The 22,123-nt window shown below is 35.8% G+C and overlaps 2 protein-coding genes across 2 annotated transcripts; both read right to left on the reverse strand.

Moving 5' to 3' along the window:
- Positions 1–1,656: 1,656 nt before the first annotated feature.
- LOC123657501 (glucose dehydrogenase [FAD, quinone]-like) lies at positions 1,657–12,632 on the reverse strand. The gene is made up of 5 exons (XM_045593043.1): positions 12,620–12,632; positions 9,155–9,316; positions 7,343–7,462; positions 3,321–3,454; positions 1,657–3,205 (listed from the first exon to the last, which is right to left on the reverse strand). Exons 1-5 carry the CDS (start codon positions 12,630–12,632, stop codon positions 1,688–1,690), a joined length of 1,947 nt encoding a protein of 648 aa, XP_045448999.1. The 3' UTR covers positions 1,657–1,687.
- Positions 12,633–16,284: 3,652 nt separating this feature from the next.
- LOC123657502 (glucose dehydrogenase [FAD, quinone]-like) lies at positions 16,285–21,762 on the reverse strand. Its single transcript, XM_045593044.1, has 4 exons — positions 21,638–21,762; positions 18,130–18,257; positions 17,923–18,086; positions 16,285–17,808 (listed from the first exon to the last, which is right to left on the reverse strand). Exons 1-4 carry the CDS (start codon positions 21,760–21,762, stop codon positions 16,285–16,287), a joined length of 1,941 nt encoding a protein of 646 aa, XP_045449000.1.
- Positions 21,763–22,123: the final 361 nt, after the last annotated feature.

The following is a 22,123-nucleotide window of genomic DNA, read 5'->3' on the forward strand; positions in this document are numbered from 1 at the left end:
GGAAGCGGCTTTGTTGTAGTAATGTAGGCAGGCTTAAGACACTGACTGTTAATAAAGTTCTATCAGTTTTAGGTAAGAGCCAAAAATGAATATCAAGTATTCGCATTTTAATCACAAACTTAAGTATAATAACAAGAAACAAACAAATATCTGAACCTGTAACGTACTCTACGTTGTCACAGTATTAGTTATTCTCAGACTCATAATATTTAATCGAGAACTAGTAAGTAAGAACCTAAGGTTCCTAATGAGCTACATAATACATATACTTATAAAAGGCTTTGTTTTTGTTTTATTCCACCAGCTTCATTGCTTCCCTCATAGAATATTTTGGGTGTCCTCCTGGTTTTTTTTTATTTAATTTTATTCCGACCTCATCACTTCAGCCTATACAGTCCACTGCTGGACATAGGCCTCCACAAGTTCGCGCCAAAAATAACGTGAACTCATGTGTTTTGCCCATAGCCACCACGCTGGGTAGGCGAGTTGGTGACCGCAGGGCTAGCTTTGTCGCACCGAAGATGCTGCTGTCCGTCTTCGGCCTTTATGTTTCAAAGCCAATAGTTGGATGGTTATCCCGCCATCAGTCGGATTTTTAAGTTCTAGTTCTTAGTTGCTTTTTGCTGTCGTAGCCACTCAGCTTAGCGTGTAAATGCCAAGCGTGTAAATGCTTAAGTAAAACCTGACAAAAGCATTTCCTGTAACCAACCTACGATAATACTGATGGCCAAGTAGAGCTGGAGATCCGTGCAGGAGGGGAGGCCAGCGTCTTACCTTGGACGGCCGCCAGATAATAAGGGAAATATTGACCTAAAGCCTCGAAGTCCGCTTAAATAGTTACACTTGCAAATGTGGTACATGTAAACGTTTACAAAAATCAATGTTTGTGTAAGTAGCAGCCAACAATAACTAATAAGCAGGGATTACATCAAATGGTGTCCAAATGCCAGCTGAGCTGTATTAAATAATTTTGTAAACTTAAAGTTTTTTTTTATGTATAAGTAATATACATCCACGGGCTTTTGAACCCATGTCCTTTTTTATTTCTAAAATATGTAATTTTTTTTTAAAAATCAAAGTCGGTGTTACTCAGCAACATCATTGTTTAAGTTGGACTAACTTAATGTCTCCGAGAGAGACGCGAATCCACCGACTGCTTCTTATTCTAACATATGATACAATTTTTTTAACTATTCTGTTATTTATTCTAGATGTATAAATGTATCTACGATTTTTATTATTATTATTATATATTTTTTCTTTTTTGTTAAAGATATTTTATATAATCATATCTTCCATTATCTAACGAACAACATATTTTCCTAATAATAATAAATATAATCATAATATATAATATAATAATCATAAAGTTTGGTTAAAATTCGTAAACTAGTGCGATCGACTTGGGAAATGTCGCCATGTGGTTATTTTTTTTTATTATGTAGTGCAGCGCCAGCAGAGCGAACAGAAACAAGATCGGAGTCGGAAACTCTGAATAGTTTCATTAACTTTCGGTTGAAGTGATGACGATAACACCAAAATCGATGAACGAATTGATTTCCGCTCGAAATAGATACGAGTTTTATACAAAAAATTTGATTTTGACGATTCATTAACTTTTGAGTCTGAAAAAAAGAAGGAAACAAAACAATATGATTTAAAAAAGATAGACAAATTTATTTTACATTCACTTTCCTCTTTTTGCGGCGCTATGTGATTGTTTAATCATCTCAGAAAGTTTTTCAGCTATCATAATAACAGGGGCGTTAGTGTTCCCGCTCGTGAGATAGGGAATGACACTCGCGTCACCTACTCGCAGCCGCTTCACGTTGAGAACTCGCAGCTGACTGTCAACAACCGACCCCATAGAACACGTACCCGAGTAGTGGTACATGGTTGTCATCATTGCTTGGACGTAGCACTTCCAGTAATCCTTACTTAAAAAGGTTAAGTCTTTACATTCCTTTAGTTCAAGATCTACAAATTCAGCGTTGACGTCTTGAAAATATGTCGTGTTTAGGACTTTTATGTATTCCTCAAAGTAGTTAGCTTGATCTTCTAAATCGCTTTTATCTGAAAAAGTTCCCGCATATATGACAGGAGGGTCCGTTGGATTTGTGCTCTGTAACAAAAGTCTTCCGCGAGATTTAGGATGCAGCAGATTTATATATGCTATTAACAAGTTTCGGCCTCTTCCGGCTTCTAAAAAGTTCCGGCAAATATATTCCTCAAAATAGAAGTTAAATGTACATAGTTGATACAGCTCTTCAGAATCATTTGGTAACACAGGGTAAATAATTTGATAACTGGGACATATGTCAGACGCATTACTTGCAACGTAGCCAACGAAAGTAGGTAAGGGAAATTTGTGAGGGTCTATTGGTCGTGGTGGTCCCCACGATTTTTCCATTTTAATTGCAGCCACAACAAAATTATGGTCTTGGTAGTTCATACCAACTGGTAAATCGGTTCTGACCTTTATATTTAGAGACTGTAAATGGTTTTTAGGTCCAATACCGGAAAGCATTAATAGCTTTGGAGTGTTTAGTGCTCCTGCTGATATTATAACTTCTTTTCTTGCTTTGATGGTTATAATTTGATTATTGTCAGTTTGGGCTCGCACACCAATGGCATTGTTGTCATTGTCAAATAATATTTCAGTCACTAAAGTCTTTTTCATAACGTGGAGATTAGGCCGCTCTTTATGTGCGCCCAAGTTAGTGTATGCAGTAGTTTGTCTCATACCGTCGGCAATAGTAAATAGCGGTATTGTGTAACCAAGTTTACTCTTTCCGTTTATATCGAAGAGTATTTGGTGACCAAGCTCTTTGAAAGCCTCTAAATATTTCTGCGTTCCTTCTGTGTCTCCTCTCGTAACACCTAAGAAGCCTTTAACACCGTGGTAATGTCTAAATTGAGAATTTAAAAGTTCTTCGCTTTCAAGTTTCTCACTTTTGATAAAAAGTGGGAGAATATTGTCATAGTTCCAAGAAGAGTCATTTGCTGCCTTCGCCCAATGTTCGTAGTCTGTCTCACATCCGCGCACATAGAACATGTAGTTAACACTACTGCTTCCGCCAAGAACATGTCCAGCAGTCAGATTTAGAACTTTATTTCTGTGACTCTGTGCTGTACGATGGTCGTTAGCAGACGTGAAATTCCAATCATGCTTTGTTGCTGGTAGATACGGAAACAGACCCGGTAACTGAAAAAAAAATCATTGAAATTAATTATAATTATACAAGTTTATGAAATATATGTTAGATATGTAAAAGGATGTACTAGATGATTATCTAAGCGATGTTCAGTTGTTAACTCACGAGTGACTCAATGGGCGGGTCGTCTCCAGCCTCGACCACCAGCACCTTGTACTGCGCACGCTCGGACAGTCTGTCGGCGATCACACTGCCGGCTGACCCCGCGCCCACTATTATGAAGTCGTATTCATTGTGATCTGCTCGTAATGTGTAAATGGATTTTAGTTATGTTATTTTATTATAGAATTAAAAAAATGTTTTTTGATATAAATCTTCTTTACATATGCTTGACTTGGGAAGTACCCTGGAGGGTACGTGGCGAGAACGTTACGAAAAGTGTATTGAGCGAGGTGAACGAAACAAGAAAGAGAGATGCAAGCACACATTTTCTTTCTCTTTTTCTCTCATAGCCTGTTACGTTCCATATATCTAAGACACAGTGCAGGCCTACTGTCATCATCATCTCATCATCATCTTCCTGCCCTTATCCCACTTATGAAGGGTCGGCACAACATGTTTTTCTCTTCCATTCCTCTCTATTTTTCGTCACTTCAGTGCTTACTCCTTTCTTTCTCATATCCTCACTCACACAATCCATCCATCGCTTTTTCGGTCTGCCGATCGCTCTTCGTCCTTCGACATTCATCCCTAACATTCTTTTACCGACATAGCGGTCATCCCTCCTCATTACATGCCCATACCACGCTAACCTGTAACTGTGCAGTAGTTTTACTTCAGTCGTTGTAGTCTACACACGAGATTTTTTTAAAGTGAAACGTTTTGATGAAACGGCACCGTTTTTGTTAGACTTAAAAATTAGTTTGCCAAAAAAGTTTCACTTCTGACATGTGTACTTTGTACGCACGCACTTTTTTTAAGTAAACAACATCCACGGTATTGATTATCTGTCTTGATTTTTCTATTACAAAACAATATGGCAACTTCCAAATAATTATAAATAAAATTTTGGACATGTTCCCGACTAGAAAAAAGGTCAGGCTCAACCAGATCATGTATCTGGACCGGATCAGGATAGAATGAGGCATGCCAGATCCAGCAAGCTTTATCAGGACTAGGTCTGGTTCAGACAAGGATAGCCCGATGTAAAATATAATCAAGTGTGGTAAGGTATACTGGATCAGGACTCGATACGGTCCAGATAAGGTCAGCCTGATGTAAAATATAATCAAGTATGGTAAGGCATACTGGATCAGGACCCAGCCCGGTCCAGATCAGGATAGCCTGAAAGAAATTACGCGAACTGAGCCTGAATCGCGCTATCAATGTTTTTAAGCGCACTTAGTATATATACAGTTATCAGGACAGTCTAGCAGGGAGTCCGTTCTAAACAGTAGAGCAGTCGTAAGTAGTAGGAAGTAGTTAATAATAGAAGTTAATAAATAAAATTTAATTATTAATAATAATTAATTAATAATATAATAATTAATAAAAATAATTAATATTCAAAATAAAAACATAAATAAATAATACATTGGAAAAAATAAACGGAAATAAATATCATAATAATTATGTTAACCTTTAAGTATGGACGTGGAGTCTCACAGGCTACTCGATGTTTTCGTTTTCCTAGTTTCACCTATTTGCCCTAACTCCCAGCGGTTGAGCGGCTCAGTAGCTTTTGTTTTAGTTGTAAAACTACCAACGAGAGAGGGGGTTGCGTCTTCCAATGAATATCACGTAAGTAATGACCATCAAAATATTGACCGGAGCCTGTCAGGCTACACGTCCATTTTTGCCCTATGATATGTTTTACAAGAGCGATTACGTTTGTATCAGATTTTGAAGTACAAAATGTCAAAAAACAATAAAGGCGGTAGTTCTAAATCAAAACGACCATCTACGAGTTCTGTTCAGGACCCTGTGAGAAAAAATTTTGTGCAGAAGATCCACTTTTGTGGTGAAGTGAGTTAGTTGTTATTAGCTTCGGATCAGTCTGACAATGAAGAGAGTACTGAAGATTTTTTTTTATATTGGAGTCCAAACTGATACAAAATCATGAAAATGACAGTGATGATAACCAGGACCAAGACCAAGACATAGGAGAAGAATCTTGTAGTTATAGAGATAGCCTAGTGTGCCAGATAGATATAGTGTTGCTATATCGTGTCCTAGACTTGAGTACCATGAATTCGTACATCTTATATAAGATGCATCAAACAAAAGCTGCGGAAAGAGATTTAAAAAATTAGTACATGTGCTTGTGGTGCCTTATGTGCAAAGACGTTTTATAAATACACGACTGCCAGGAGAGCTGCGGTTGACCATGACTCCAGTTTTAGGTATTTATATGGTTACAGAAGATGTCTAGGATTAAGAAACCAGTCAAGGAACCAGAAGAGCATATAAAATCTGTTCCACAAAAAAACATAGGATGATTATCCATGTTTGTATTGGGTGCAACAAACCTGTGTGTCTCCAATGTTCTAGACCTTTGTGCACTGACTGCCAAAAAATTTACGTTATTTGAGTGTTGTCAAAATTTTTTATATTTGTTATATGAAATAGTTCTTTTGTGTTTTTGGTTTGTCATACATTATATTTTGAGAAAAAAATACTTATTTTGTTATAGGAATAAGTTTGGCTGCTTTTATTACCTAAAAATGTAACCTAAGTAGATTTCGATTGAAAAGAGCCATAATTTTGGATTTTTAATATTTCTATAATTTTTTAAATAAAATATGATTATATAAGCACGTTATTTAATTGCTAAACTACATAACTATAATATGTAATTAGTTTTAAAGCGATCTTATATCAAATTCTCCAAAAAAAATCTGTGTATATATAGGAGCCTGTGAGACTACACGTCCACAGTAGTGTTAAGAAAAAATGACGTCCATACTTAAAGGTTAAGTAGCCAATCAATCAATATAAATTCGGTTTTCTTTTTAACCGACTTCCAAAAAAGGAGGAGGTTCTCAATTCGACTGTATTTTTTTTTTTTTTTCGAATGTTACATCAGAACTTTTGACCGGGTAGACCGATTTCGACAAATTTTATTTTAATCGAAAGGTTTTGTGTGCCAATTGGTCCCATTTAAATTTATTTGAGATCTAACAACTACTTTTTGAGTTATTTCTAATAATGCGTTTTTACTTGACGCTTTTTTCGTCGACCTACGTTGTATTATACCGCATAACTTTCTACTGGATGTACCGATTTTGATAATTCTTTTTTTGTTGGAAAGGGGATATCCTTAGTTTGGTACCATGATAAGGAAACCAGGATCTAATGATGGGATCCTAGACAAATCGAGGGAAACTCTCGAAAATCCGCAATAACTTTTTACTGGGTGTACCGATTTTGATAATTTTTAATTTAATCGAAAGCTGCTGTTTATCATGTGGTCACATATAAATTTTATCGAGATCTTATTACTGCTTTTTGAGTAATCTTTGATAACGCGCTGTTACTTGACTATTTTTTCGTCGATCTACGTTGTATTACTAGTTGATGTAATTGAAGTCGGTTTTTTTTTCATTTGCGAGCAAACACAATTATTATTAAACAATTTTTTCAAGAATATACATTCGTGTTTTTTAAAAGGACCGGGCCGACCCGGTTGGTCAGGATGAGATGAGATTTCATCTCAATCTCATCTCATCATCCTGATCAGGTCCAGGCAAATTTTCTGCGTTACATATCTTATCCGGTCCAGATCAGGCATGCCCGGTCCGGTCCTTCTAAGGAACACGAAAAAATTTCTACTCGCGTTAAGTGTAATAATTACTCATTTTCCCCTTTTTGATAAAGTTTTAATTTATTTTATTGTTTTTACTAAGTGCAACTGTAATTTTTGCATGTGGTTTTAGCCTTTAGCGGTCACCAACCCGCCTGCCCAGCGTGGTGACTATGGGCAACACACATGGGTCCACGCATTTTTGGCGCGAACTTGTGGAGGCCTATGTCCAGCAGTGGACTGCGATAGGCTGGAATGTTTTAGCCTTTAAGTGGTTGTTGCATTTGTATGTGATGTTTTATTTCCTAGCGTTAAATATGTATGAATCAGTGTAAACAACTGTTGACTAAGCTTATAAATAAATAAATAAGGTGTAAAAGGTTACCTTTTACAACAGCAGTCCTCGGGAAGAGGTAGGCGGTGAGTGAGAGCGAGGCGATCACTGCGAACGCGTGCTGCACGCGCAGCACTGCCGACACTGGCATATGTGGGCGCGAGACTCCACCTGTCACGATAAACGAGTGATTTAAAAAAAACAATTTTTTTTACTGAAACTAACCAAGCAGAAGTTAGCTGAGACTACAACAGTCATTGACTTTGTAAAAAAAATTCAAAATTTATACTTTTATAATTTATCTAAATGGCTTTTTTATCTTACAGTGACGTTGAAATTGCGTAACCCATTAGCGCTGGAATTTGTTTTTTTATTTAAATACGGCCGCGTTCAAATGGACCGCAGGAACTGACAAGAAACTTCGAAAATACTCATTTAACTATATTTTTATACAAATTTGGTAATATCTTGCGTGAAATACAGCGTCACCCATTTTTGTCATTTATGTAAGTCTGCACCGAATAATTACGTACAATTTTTAAATTCATTCTGAGACAATTTAAATATCTTTTGTGGGATTCTATTATACATGCGAATGCCATAATCCAAAAAGAGGCGTTTAAATTGCGCACTCAGAAACTTGGAGTTACAATTTTATTATTACTTCTCGTATTTTCATACTAAGAATTTACCTAAACAACGCCATGTTGTACCACATAGTGCTATTTCGTAGTATGCCACATTTCGGTCCATCAAATCAACCACATCTACTTCTGTTTAACGTATCAACCACAAATTTACTATAACTGGTTTTTGTGGTGCGATTATAATTCTTGAAGTGAAGCTTCTTTTGAATCGTTGTGATTTGAAACCAATGAAACGAAAATGCTTAACGATTGGGAAACAAACACAATTGTATAAGAGGGAATGAGGTATAACAAATACATTACTACTCAAAACGCGTTAGTGACGCGTTTTGCATGGTGCTTACGACCTTTCACACGAAACCTTGATCATCTTCGATAAAACAAATCGCAAAAATCTACCTTCCTACGATTTCTTAGAAGTTTCATTTTTGCACTGTGTGAACTGCGCACACACACACCTTTTTTTAACGGACTTCCAAAAAAGGAGGAGGTTCTCAATTCGACTGTATTTTTTTTTATGTATGATACTTCAGAACTTTTGACTGGGTGGACCGATTTCGACATTTTTTTTTAATCGAAAGGTGGTGTGTGTCATTTGGTCCCATTTAAATTTATTTGAGATCTCACAACAACTTTTCGAGTTTATATCTAATAATGCGTTTTTACTTGACTATTTTTTCGTCGACCTACGTTGTATTATACCGCATAACTTTTTACTGGGTGTACCGATTTTGATGGTTTTTAATGTAATCGAAAGTTGATATTTATCGTGTAGTCATATTTAAATTTCATCGAGATCTGATAACAACCTTTTGAGTAATCTTTGATAACGCGTATTTACTTCACTATATTTTCGTCTCCCTACGTTGTATTACTTGTTCTTCTCAATTATATATTCTGTAGCAAAATACTTTTCTTACAGGTACATTTTTACTATACATTCTTGTTTTATTTATTTTTTTATAAAATCCGCCAGATAGTAGAGATTGTTTTTGATTTTTTCTCTGAAGGTACCAATTCCGCCTGAATCTGGGTGTAATATAATATTTGTATTTATTTATATAATATGTATTATTTCTATGAATATTTATAAAAAAATAGTTATAACAGTTGGCTGTTACCTGTAACATTAACTTGATTAGCACGGGAACAGACGACCGTGTATGTTACAAGATATAAAAAAAAATCCGTATAAGCACACTCGCGTGAGCAGTACTAGTAAATGGATTAGCAGTAGCTTTTAGTTGACGACCCTCATCTACTTCTGCAGAATCTTCATCAGAAATTTCAGAACCTTCTGGTTCTTCTATACATATCGCTTCGACATCACAGCTTTGATCATTCTTCAATAAATCTATCATATCTTTAATTCCATGACCTTATGATAAACAAAAAAAAAATTGTTAGCGTGTCAGTATGAACTGACTAATTATAGCTATAAACATCACTACCAAAAAGATTTGAGAAAGCTTTATTTTATTAGTGTCCTTTCGTTCATTCAGAGTAAACTAAAATGAAAATAATGAGTTATTTTGAACAAATGAATTTCTTATTGCTTGATATTAAATTCAGTACCCACTTCTTAATTGACAAAATCACTTGTGCTTGGTTCCATTTGTTCATATTCCAAATCATATTTCACAACTTTTCGAAATAATAAACAAAATAATGACAAAATGTAAACAGGACGCGATTTATAACAATAAACATATTTTTATTCTATACCTGTGCTAGACGTGATCATACAAACGGTGGCGTTAATGGGTTAAAATTTTCAAAGTCGATAAAATAGATATTGGGTACTGTATATGCTAAAATTAATTTCATTAAAATGTATTAATTAGGATGCGATAAAGATACAAATATAGAATAACATGGTGTATTTCCGATAAAGTCTAATAGTACGGACTAAGCAACAATTAAGACTGACTTCGCACATTTTAGTTCAACAGGCATTTTACTGGGTTTTAACGCGAAACAAAGCCCACACATCTGAAACTGATAGCAATTGAGAAAAAATATTTATGTTACACTGGCTGGGCTGACTTTGTCCGCGTGGAATAGTGACTTTGGACAGCATTTTTTTTTGGATATATCTTTTGGTTTATTTTGGATTACTAACTCCGTCGTTTGGGTAGTTACATGTTCAATGTGAATCTTTAAATTGGCATAACTTTTTTATTTATGAACCGATTGACATGAAACAAACACTAAATGTTAAGTGAAGCCACCATATAATAGTAAAAACAACATCTAAATCGGATAAGCCATTTCTGAGATTAGCGTGCAAAAACGCACAGACAAACAGACAAACATTCTATCGATCATTGATTTGAGATTTATTTGCTTTGATGAAGGTCCCAATAATATTTATTCCTATACATCTTCGATGTACAGACAGCGATTCCTCACATTTTTTATTGTACGTATTGATCACTGATGATTACAATCGAACGTTTTGTGTTTATTTTCTTTTGGTAAAGAAAATCACGAAATATTATATGTTATAATTTACACCTACGCTGGCTGGAACAAAGTTTTAGAACTCTGCACCCAGTATTGTACACCCACACCAGTGTGGCCTCAATTTTATTAACCCGTAAATCGCGTCCTAATAAAGACAGAAATCATATACGAATGCTTCATACTTAATCCCAGTCTACCTATCTTTCTGTCCAAAAAAGGAAGGGCACGTTATTTTAAGAATCGTTGCAGTTGGTCACAGCGTGACAAAAAAGGATGGGCATGTTTTATTAAGAATCGTTGCAGTTGGTCACAGTGTGACAATAAAAGGATGGGCATGTTTTTTTGAGAATCGTTGCAGTTGGTCACAGTGTGACAACTACGATACAAAACAATAGAAATACGCCCAACAAAACTTACACAAACATTGATTTTTGTAAATTATTGTTTGTGTAAGTAGCAGCCAACAACAACGAACAAGCAGAGATTACACCAAATGGTGTCCAAACGCCACCTAAGCTGTATTAATTAAGTTTGTAAACACAAAGTTCTGTGAAAACTCGCGAACTAGCGCGGTCGCCGTGGGAAATGTCGCCATGTGGTGCAGCGCCAGCGAAGCGAACAGAAACAAGAGTGGAGTCGGAAACTGTAATTAGTTTCACTTAATTATACAATTGTCTGAGACGAAAACCGCTCGTCGCTCTGGCGCGAGGCGGGACTGTTACATATTTGTGTATTATAGTTTAAGTTGAATGTTGCGAAATATTTTTTAATTGGCCCATATGTTTTACTTAAGGCGTCAGTGGAGTTGTACATAATAGGAACGAAGTTCCTATCGGCAGGCTTGACATTTGGCTGGGCGACCGAACTGAAAAAAATGTGATACCGTAAGAAAAATATATCACGGAAGTGACGTAATATCAGTCACACGACTGTATAATATGACGTTTGTAAAACTAAAATATTACTAGTAAACTTTTTTTTAGATTATTTATGTAATTTTATACTGTCGTCAAAAATAAATAAAGACACATGTTTTTTTATTTCACTTAATAGTTTTTATTATTATTATTATTTTGTTTGATTTATTTTATTTTACGGTATTTGTTATTTTCTAAAATACAATATTTCCTAAATACTTTTATGTACGTATGTATGGCGAAGAGATTTGTGGCTTGTTTAATTCGTACTTTCAGTCTGCTTTTGAACCGGAGATGTGTGTGAATGGAGTCTTACCCGACAGTCAACCCTGTGTGGACTTATATACAATCGAACTTACTACTTCTATAGTTGAGAAATATCTAAAAAATCTTAATGTTGACAAGGGAGTTGGACCGGATGCTTTACCCCCCGTTTTCTTAAGCAATTTGGTGATGTGCTGGTATTACCTATATTTTTGTTGTTTCACTTATCTCTGAACACCGGATGCTTACCAACTTTATGGAAAAAATCCTTTATAGCCTCTATATTGAAATCCGGCAATAAACATGATATACAGAATTATAGGCCTATTTCAAAACTTTGTTCCATTGCAAAGTTGTTTGAGAAAATCATTTACGATACTATGTTTCCAACTATACGTTCTTATCTGCTAAATCAACAGCATGGATTCATCAATAAACGTTCAACGGAAACCAATCTTTGTGAATTTATACATCGGGTTTCTAGTTCTATGGATCAGGGACATCAGGTTGACGTCGTACACGGATTACTCTAAAGCCTTTGATAAGGTCTCACACAGTCTTCTTCTCCTTAAGCTAAAGCGTTTTGGAATACACGGTGATCTTCTTCGTTGGTTGGATTCATATCGTCACAACCGAAGTCAGGCTATATCTATTTAGGGTTACTTATCATCGTTTATACCTATTACATCAGGTGTGCCCCAGGGCTCTCACCTAGGTCCTCTACTTTTTAACATATTTATAAATGATATAAGCAATGTGTTTGTGTCCTCTGAATTCCTTTTGTACGCTGATGACACTAAAATATTTAAAACTATTAAATCATTAGCTGATTGTTATGATCTTCCAACTGATTTAAATAGTCTCAAAATATATTGTAATTCTAATTTTCTTCATCTGAATATTACGAAATGTAGTATAATTTCTTTCTCACGTAAACTCAAACCTTTTATTTATAAATATACTCTTAACAATACTTTATTAACCAGGAAATCTGAGGTGAGAGACTTGGGCGTTACACTAGACTGTAAACTTACTTTTGGGAGCCATGTTAACAACATTTCAACAAAGGCCTATAGTTTGCTTAGATTCATTATGAGGGTTGGATCTGAGTTTAGGAGACCTTCCACGCTTAATCTTCTTTACAACTCCTACGTTCGCTCTGTACTTGAGTATGCCTCTACGGTCTGGAATCCACAGTATGACGTTTATAAGAATCGGATTGAGAATATTCAGAATAAATTTCTGAAGTATTTGTCGTATAAATTTACTAACTTACCAAACAAGCCATTGAGTTTGTCTAGTCGCCGTTCTGTTCGAGACCAAATATTTTTATTTAAAATTGCTAATAGTCACATAGACTCTTCATTTTTACTTAGCAATCTACTTTTGAACTGTCCACGGTTTGGTTCACGTCATCCGAGGTGTTTTCATACTCCAACTTGTCGTAAATTCTATAACACTAATTCGTTTTTGATCAGAGCTTGTCGTGAATGAGCATTTTGAGAATTTTGATTTATTTCATTTATCTTTGCCTGAATATAGAAAGCAGTTGTCGAATTTCATTAAAACAATTTAATGTAGAATGAATTTTATATCGATGATTTGACCTTTTTTTTGAGTTTTTGATGTTGATTAATTTATTATAGCTTATCATTACTTTAGAGTGCTTTTATGAAATAATAATTGGTGGAAACTTTGCTGGATTTTGTAAAATTAATTTGTGTTAATATTTTTTATTATGTATATCTGTTTTTTCCCAAATATTAAATAAATAAATAAATAAATAAGTACTTATTTTAAAACCAATCAACAAAATTAAAAAAGAAATCAAGAACCAGAAAATATAAAAAAATCAACATTTTTTTTGAAATTGTGTTGCTTCTATACTATCCGAAGGAACTTCGCTCCTACCAGCCGGCCTAGCATGCATACAACGAGATATCTCTTGACGAGAGAGAAAGATAATGTCTACATCGAGTATTTTCTCGATTACCCTAACATGCGCACTACGAGAGACAAAATTCTCTTCCGAAGACTTCGCCTTGTCGAGAAGAGAAACATTATCAACCATAATCACAACTGAATATCATTCTTATTTCTTATGTCGTAAAGTTGAATTTACAAGGTTATTGACCAATTTCAAACGAGTGACACATGTTTTATTTAAAAATGTTCTCGGCCTTTTGGCTAAGATAAAAAGTGTATATCTAATTTAAAGAACTCTAATATGGAAAATAAAACGGCGTAAGTAAATGAATTTAATTATATATGTAAAACAATATGCTCGTGTTGTGCTTTATATCTTGTCGCACATTAGATAATTGTAATTCTATCACGCATTGTTTGTTTGTTTTTTTTTTTTTTTTAATTTTTAAAATTTTTTGAATTTTTGAATTTTTTTTTTGATTATTGATTTTACTTTTATTCTATTTAATTTTATTTTTAGTTATTGATTTTTTTAATATAATTTTGTTTTGTTTTTTATTCTGAATGTTGTCTTGTCTTGTTGTACTAACCCAATATGTACTTATACTTTGGTCTAAAATAAAGTATTATTATTATTATTATTATTTAGAATAAGAAGCAACAGGGCGCAAATACGTTTTTTGTGTCATTATATGGCACACTTCACTCGAATTTTCGCATTTCCCGCTCTTCGTATACCGAAATTATATAATTATAATAGGGAAACGCCATGGTATACAAAAAATAGGCACCCGGTTTTATTTATTTTTTATTTATCGTCTTTCTCGTCGATAATATTGAAGACGAGAAGTTTCTCTTCCTAAAACGACAAAATTCGACAAAATTACGATGTCATGTTAGCTTCCGTAGAGATAAATATCACAGATCACTAAAATTTAATGATTATCTCTTCTTGACGTAACGAGAAGAGTATCGCGTGCACGCATGTTAGCTACTGTAGACATAGAGAGATAATACGAGAAAAGGGGTCGACAAAATTTTGTCGTGGCGTGCATGCTAGGCCTGCTGGTGTTAGTTTTTATTCAGTGATCCGTGGTCGTTTACTGTTGTATGCAGACTGCCAGAAGATGTTAAGGTACTAGCACATTGTCTAATTTTCGGAACATTTCATTAATAGCATCTAATGTGTGTAGTACAAGAAAGGTTTAAAAGGTGAGAAAATGTAAAGAAATAACAACAAAAGTTGTGAAAGCACCAATTTTATTTTCCTCGCCGGTGAACTGGTCAATAATAATTTTTGTACAACACAATAAAGGTATAAACGATTTTAATTGTTTTGACAGAATTTATAAATTAATAACAGAACGAAAATATCAATCGTTTTTGAGTTACATAAGTGCGCCATTTCGTAGTTTACACATTAAGTATATAAGTGTACAAGAAAACTTTAAATTTGATAAGTAGCAATAGTAATCTTAATATATATAAATCTCGTGTCACAATGTTTGTCCTCAATGGACTCCTAAACTACTTAACCGATTTTAGTCAAATTTGCACACCGTGTGCAGTTTGATCCAACTTAAAAGATAGGCTATATTTTATTTTGACATATTATCTTATTATTATATTTCAGAAAAAAATAAGGTGATACGAAGTTCGCCAGGTCAGCTAAGTATTTATGTAAAAACAATATTTTGACAATTGTATTTATTAAGTTGTAATAACAAAAAAATGGCTGCGCTTTACTCTTACAGAATGAAAAATACGGGAAGTACTTACTTTTAAGCCTCTATATTCTTATAATAACAATGTATTAATATACGAGTATAATACACTTATACAGAATACACATCAAACTATAAATTGAATATCATTTGAAGTATGTTTTTAACACTATTATAGTAAAAAACGATTAAAAATTTATGCTGAATGTCAACTGTTTTGTATGTACGGATGATAGCAAAATAACGCCAGAACCATTAAGCGAAATAAGCTGTTTTTTTATTACGTCAGAAAACTATTCTTCAATTATTTACAATAAACATTGCAACTCATGACACGCTTCAGCCTGTAATATCCCAATACTAGGCATAGGACTCTTTCCCCATGTAGGAGAAGGATCAGAGCTTAATCCACCACGCTGCTCCAATGCAGGTTGGCGGATATATTCCGTACTATGAGTAACGATCGCTATCAGGTGTACGTAATAACAACTGGGACCGACGGTTTAACGTGCTCTCCAAGGCACGTTGGGGACTCACAAGGACTGCACAAACACCCAGACCGCGACTAACACCTGTATGGCCAATACAAATGTTTGTCACATGCTGGGATCGAACCTGCAACCGCCAGCGCAACAGGTAAGATCCATGGCGTAACCCTTGCGCCAACTCGGCCTCAAAAAAAATATTATCTATAATATAAAAATGAGTCGCTGAATGTGTTGCTAAGCGCAAAACTCGAGAACGGTTGGACCGATTTCGCTAATTCTTTTTTTTTAATATTCCTTGAAGTACGAGGATGGTTCTTACGGAGAGAAAAATTCAAAAAAAAAAAAAAATTAAATTTCCTGAAAAAGTCTAAAAACAACACTTTTCTATACTCCCATACAAAAGATTTGTGATAATACTTAAAAGTCACTGTTAGGCGATACGAAGTTCGCCGGGTCAGCTAGTTGATTATAAAATAATTTGTAAGCTAATCGGTATTAAAATTGTGCCAGACAAAAATTTGAACAGGGAACTTCCTATCGATGAAACTAAAAAAAAAATGACTATTGTTTTTTCACATTATTTCCGTTGGCGGCCCTATGTGATTGTTTAATTATTTCAGAAAGTTTTTCAGCTATCATAATAACAGGGGCGTTAGTGTTCCCGCTCGTGAGATAGGGAATGACACTCGCGTCACCTACTCGCAGCCGCTTGACATTGAGAACGCGCAGCTGACTGTCAACAACCGACCCCATAGAACACGTACCCGAGTAGTGGAACATGGTTGTCATCATAGCTTGGACGTAGCACTTCCAGTAATCCTTACTTAAAAACGATAAGTCTTTACATTCTTTTAGTCCAAGATCTACAAATTCAGCGTTGACGTCTTGAAAATATGTCGTGTTTAGTACTTTTATGTATTCCTCAAAGTAGTTAGCTTGATTTTCTAAATCGCTTTTATCTGAAAAAGTTCCCACATATATGACAGGAGGGTCCGTTGGATTTGTGCTCCGTAACAAAAGTCTTCCGCGAGATTTAGGATGCAGTAAAATTATATTTGCTAATAACAAGTTTCGACCTCTTCCGGCTGCTAATAAGTTTCGACAAATATAATCCTCATAGTCAGTGTTAAATGCACATAGTTGATATAGTTCTTCAGAGTCGTTTGGCAAAACACAATTAACAGTTTGATAAGTGGGACATATGTCAGACGCATTACTTGCAACGTAGCCAACAAAAGTAGGTAAGGGAAATTTGTGAGGGTCTATTGGTGGTGTTGGTCTCCACGATTTTTCCATTTTAATTGCAGCCATAACCATATTATGATTTTGGTAGTTCATACCAACTGGTAAATTGCTTCTGACCTTTATATTTAGAGACTGCAAATGATTTTTAGGTCCAATACCGGAAAGCATTAATAGCTTTGGAGTGTTTAGTGCTCCTGCTGATATTATAACTTCTTTTCTTGCTTTGATGGTTATAATTTGATTGTTAGTTTGGGCTCGTACGCCAATGGCGTTGTTGTCATCGTCAAATAATATTTCAGTCACTAAAGTTTTTTTCATAACGTGGAGATTAGGCCGTTCTTTATGTACGCCCAAGTTGGTGTATGCAGTAGTTTGTCTCATACCGTCGGCAATAGTAAATAGCGGTATTGTGTAACCAAGTTTACTCTTTCCGTTTATATCGAGGAGTATTTGGTGACCAAGCTCTTTGAAAGCCTCTAAATATTTCTGCGTTCCTTCTGTGTCTCCTCTCGTGACACCTAAAAAACCGTTAACGCCATGGTAATGTCTAAATTGAGAATTTAAAAGTTCTTCACTTTTAAGTTTCTCACTTTTAATAAAAAGCGGAAGAATATTGTCATAGTTCCAAGAAGAGTCATTTGCTGCGGTCGCCCATTGTTCGTAGTCTGTTTCACATCCACGTACATAGAGCATGTAGTTTATACTACTGCTTCCGCCAAGAACATGTCCCGTAGTTAGATTTAGAACTTTATTTCTGTGACTCTGTGCTGTATGATCGTTAGCAGATGTGAAATTCCAATCATGCTTTGTCGCTGGTAGATACGGAAACAGACCTGGTAACTGAAAAAAAAATATTGAAATTAATTAAATTTACACAAGTTTGTGAGATATATGTTAGATATGTAAAAGGATGTACTAGATGATTATCTAAGCGATGTTCAGTTGTTAACTCACGAGTGACTCAATGGGCGGGTCGTCTCCAGCCTCGATCACCAGCACCTTGTACTGCGCACGCTCGGACAGTCTGTCGGCGATCACACTGCCGGCTGACCCCGCGCCCACTATTATGAAGTCGTATTCATCGTGATCTGTTCGAAAAGTGTAGATGGAATTTAGTTCTGACGCATAATAACAAGAGCTATAAACACCAATAAATGTTACCGTGTACGACAGTCGTCCTCGGGAAGAGGTAGGCGGTGAGTGAGAGCGAGGCGATCACTGCGAACGCGTGCTGCACGCGCAGCACTGCCGACACCGACATCGGCGGGCGCGTGACTTCACTTGTGACTCTGTTTGACACACAATCGGGTGATTTTTAAAAATTTCTCTTTTCCTTCTCTAGCATGTTATGACATGGCTATCTAACTTGTTTTGTTATGAGTTGGCTGAAAGTACAACAGTCACTGACTTTTTAGACAAATAAATACAAAATTTATACTTTTACAATTTATCAAATCAATTTTTTTCTTCCAGTGACGTTGAAATTGAACAAGACGATTATTAATGTTTTCCAAATGAATAACGTGAAAAGTACGTAATTTACATATTAAAATTTACTTGATTGCAATATGTTATCATGTGTCGTGGAGTAAGAAACTAGTTCTTTGGAAGTAATTGAAATTCATAAAATTGTATTTTTTTTAAACTGATACAAGGCTACGTGTTTAGTGTTTTAGTTCGCGATAAGATAATAGTATAATTATAGATTCGATAAACGTGTGTGAGCAACGGTTGAGATAATATCACTTGGTATAGTAGTGAGGAAAAAATATTATTGTTGAATGTATATTTAATTATTAGTTTATAGAACGAAACACAGATGGCGTTGGTTGTAAAATAGACCGCGCCATCGATGTTCCGTGTAAATTTAGTTAGTCAAATATTGTGTTCATATTCGGGATTGATTATTATTAGTGTTCTACTTGTTCAGCAGTCATTAAAGATTAATTCCTCACATTAAAAACGCGTGTGGTTACGACATTAAAGAATATATCCACCCCCTCTCTTCCCGTGGGTGTCGTAAGTGTCGACTAAGGGATAACACAGTTCCACTACCACCTTGGAACTTAAAAGCCGACCGATGGCGGGATAACCATCCAACTACTTGCTCTGAAATACACAGGCCGAAGACGGGCAGCAGCGTCTTCGGTGCGACAAAGCCAGTCCTGCGGTCACCAACCCGCCTGCCCAGTGTGGTGATTATGGACAAAACACGTGAGTTCACGCCATTTTTGCTCGAACTTGTGGAGGCATATGTCTAGTTAGTGGACTGCGATAGGCTGATGTGATGATGGTGATGTGATTAAACACTGGTTGTTTTATTGAGATGCCAGAGGGAGCTGAACGTTCCCAGGGTAAACTAGCGTGGTCGCTACATGTACCATAGTAGTGTACATTTGTACAATTATATAACATTACACTCGTACGTTTTGTTCTTGTTTTCTTTTGTGAAAATCCGTTTAGTACACTATCTTTCGTCATTTTACTGTCAAGAAATATTCTCTGTCATACTTTGCACCCACACTGCCGGGAACACTGTTTTTGTTATTGTTCATCTGTGTCGGCGAGAGTTGAGACCTTGTCCATGACAATCTGAGGTAGGGCACAGCAGGAATTTCCTGCTCAAAATATGGAGCAGCCCGACTGGGGTAGTACCTCGACCTTACAGAAGATCACAGCAAAATAATTCTGTTTTCAAGCAGTATTGTGTTCCTGTTGGTGAGTAAGGTGACCAGAGCTCCTGGGGGATTGGGGATTGGGTCGGTATGCTTCTGGTGTTGCAGGCGTCTATAAGCTACGGTAATCGCTTACCAACAGGTGAGCCGTACGCTTGTTTGCCGACCTAGTGACATAAAAAAAAGAAAGAATAAAAAAAATCCGTAACTTATTGTGTCTTAATAAGGATAGTTACATACATGTTATATCTATTTTTTATTTTAAATCGGTGAGCTTTCAATAGATAAACATGGGCCTAAAAATTCGCGATATTGAGCAATCGGTAAAATATATATGCGGCTAACAGTTCGATATGAACGAATGATGATTGGAACGGTTCAAAACCAGTAATAACCGATCCCACGGCCCGGGATTCAACCGCGATTGCAAATAATATTTATATTGGAAAGCCATTAGCGCTGCGTGTTAATGATGCGACCTCCTTCCGCACGTACTTATGTGATAGTTTACAACAAAGAGTAGCGACTGATAGAAATGACATGTGTATCACAGACTTGAAACGCGTCAACAGCATTCATTATTGAACTATATTACTTTTTGGGTTGTGGCGACATCTATCGCGCGAAACGAACGACTACAAACTACGTAATTAGAGAAAAACTGACGTATGCTACATCGCGCAATCGGAGTTTTCAAAAGTGATTAAGTATATATACAAGATCCCGACAACAACCGTCGGGGCCAGTAGCCCGCCAGATACAACACCCGTCTGGTTGGAGGAGTCCCTTTGTGAGGGTGGATGAAGAACTTCACAAACCATATTCCTCCGCATCACCAAAGGGTTTATTTTATTTCTAAATGAAACGAATTAGAGTAACATGGGATGAGGCATTCTATTAATGTTATATTTGAAGATCAAATGTCAATTTATTATTGACTTTTGATGTGAATAGGCCATATAGGCGAGGGTAAACCTGATTGTTGACGTGGCGATATAGGCCGTGGAGACGCATCGCCACGGTATATGATGTAATATATGTACTATAATATATAATAATGGAGTTGCCGCCAGAAAATTTTGCATTAAAAAAAATGTATATTAAGAAAATAAACATTTTTTTCACATCTGCCAGCCGTCACGTTACAGCTTACATTTTTGATTTATTAAAGAATATAGCCACCTACTCTCTTCCCGTGTGTGTCGGTAGAGGCGACTAAGGGATAATACAGTTCCACTACCACCTTGGGACTTAAAAAGCCGACCAATGGCGGGATAACCATTCAACTGCTGGCTTTGAAATACATAGGCCGAAGACGAGCAGCAGCGTCTTCGGTGCAACATAGCCAGCCTTGCGATCACCAACCCGCCTGTCCAGCGTGGGGTGGGCGTATGAGTGGCAGTGAGTTCTCGCCATTTTTGGCGCGAACTTATGGAGGTCTATCTCTAGCAGTGGACAGCGATAGGCTGAAGTGTGTATTTATAGTTTCAACCATAGTAAAATAGCACGATCTGTGAATGAATCAGAGCCATTTGTGATTATCTGTAAAAAACAATTTAATTAATCGAATGTCGAATCGTTGTATGGTGGATCATTAGTTCATAAGCAAGGTACTAGAGTGCGCTGTTAAGAACTTTTTTGTTCGCATTTTATTGTTTGCAACTTATAATTAAAGTTACTTACATTATAAGAGACTAAATTATGCATAATAATAATAATAATAAATGAATTAAAATAATAATAAAAATAAATTAAAATAATAATTAAAATAATAACTTGAATATTAATTTAAATTTACCTGTATTACGATATATTTGATTATTCCAATTTTTCTATAAGATAGGTATAACCGAATCTTTTTATATATTTTCGATTTCTAGTCTGTAATATATAGTTTAAAAGAAAATAATAATAATAACAATCAAGCATGAAATTATAAATTCAATTTTGTAAATTATTTTGGAATAAAAGGCTATTTTATTTTATTTATTTACATTATAACAGGTAGACCGGACTCTCCCGAGCGCGAGCTCCCGTAGTCTACCGCGGGGTCGAATTCAACCCCAGCACTCAGTCTACCGCACCGGCCCACCCGGCGCTGACCTCGCATCTCCCGCATAATATGATTCGATAAGCGCGCGCTACTTGAGACGTAGTTTTTTGCTCATAACTCACAAGTTTCTACAGTTAGAACAAAAACGCTTATATTATTTTGAAGAATAGAAAAGTCTTGTACATGCGCGTACATCGATTATAAAATCGCGCTTGTTTCAGAGTTAGGTAGAAAAAGTGGTCTTGGTGCAAAAACATGTCGAAGAAATAAAGTACTATGATACATTTGTGGTTAATTTTACTTATCCTGTTTCCCAATAATATCTATCTTGCTCTAACTAAAGAAATATATTGTGATGCAGCAAAGTTTCTTTTTATACTTGAAAATACGTGGTCTACATTGCGAGGGCTCGAATCACGATGGACAT

The sequence above is a fragment of the Melitaea cinxia genome, chromosome 10 (genome assembly GCF_905220565.1).
Source record: "Melitaea cinxia chromosome 10, ilMelCinx1.1, whole genome shotgun sequence".
In the NCBI taxonomy this organism is placed as follows: Eukaryota; Metazoa; Arthropoda; class Insecta; order Lepidoptera; family Nymphalidae; genus Melitaea; species Melitaea cinxia.

Bases quoted from the DNA above. Each gene is read 5' to 3' on its own strand.
- LOC123657501 (XM_045593043.1), bottom strand. The intron at 7,463-9,154 runs GTACTGCTCACG...TTATCGTGACAG, and splicing joins TACTGCTAATCCATTTACTA to GTGGAGTCTCGCGCCCACAT. The intron at 3,206-3,320 runs GTGAGTTAACAA...TTTTTTTTTCAG, and splicing joins ACCCGCCCATTGAGTCACTC to TTACCGGGTCTGTTTCCGTA.
- LOC123657502 (XM_045593044.1), bottom strand. From the start codon at position 21,762: ATGCGGGAGATGCGAGGTCAGCGCCGGGTGGGCCGGTGCGGTAGACTG. The intron at 18,258-21,637 runs GTAAATAAATAA...TGTGTCAAACAG, and splicing joins TCCGGTCTACCTGTTATAAT to AGTCACAAGTGAAGTCACGC. The intron at 18,087-18,129 runs GTAACATTTATT...ATTATGCGTCAG, and splicing joins GAGGACGACTGTCGTACACG to AACTAAATTCCATCTACACT.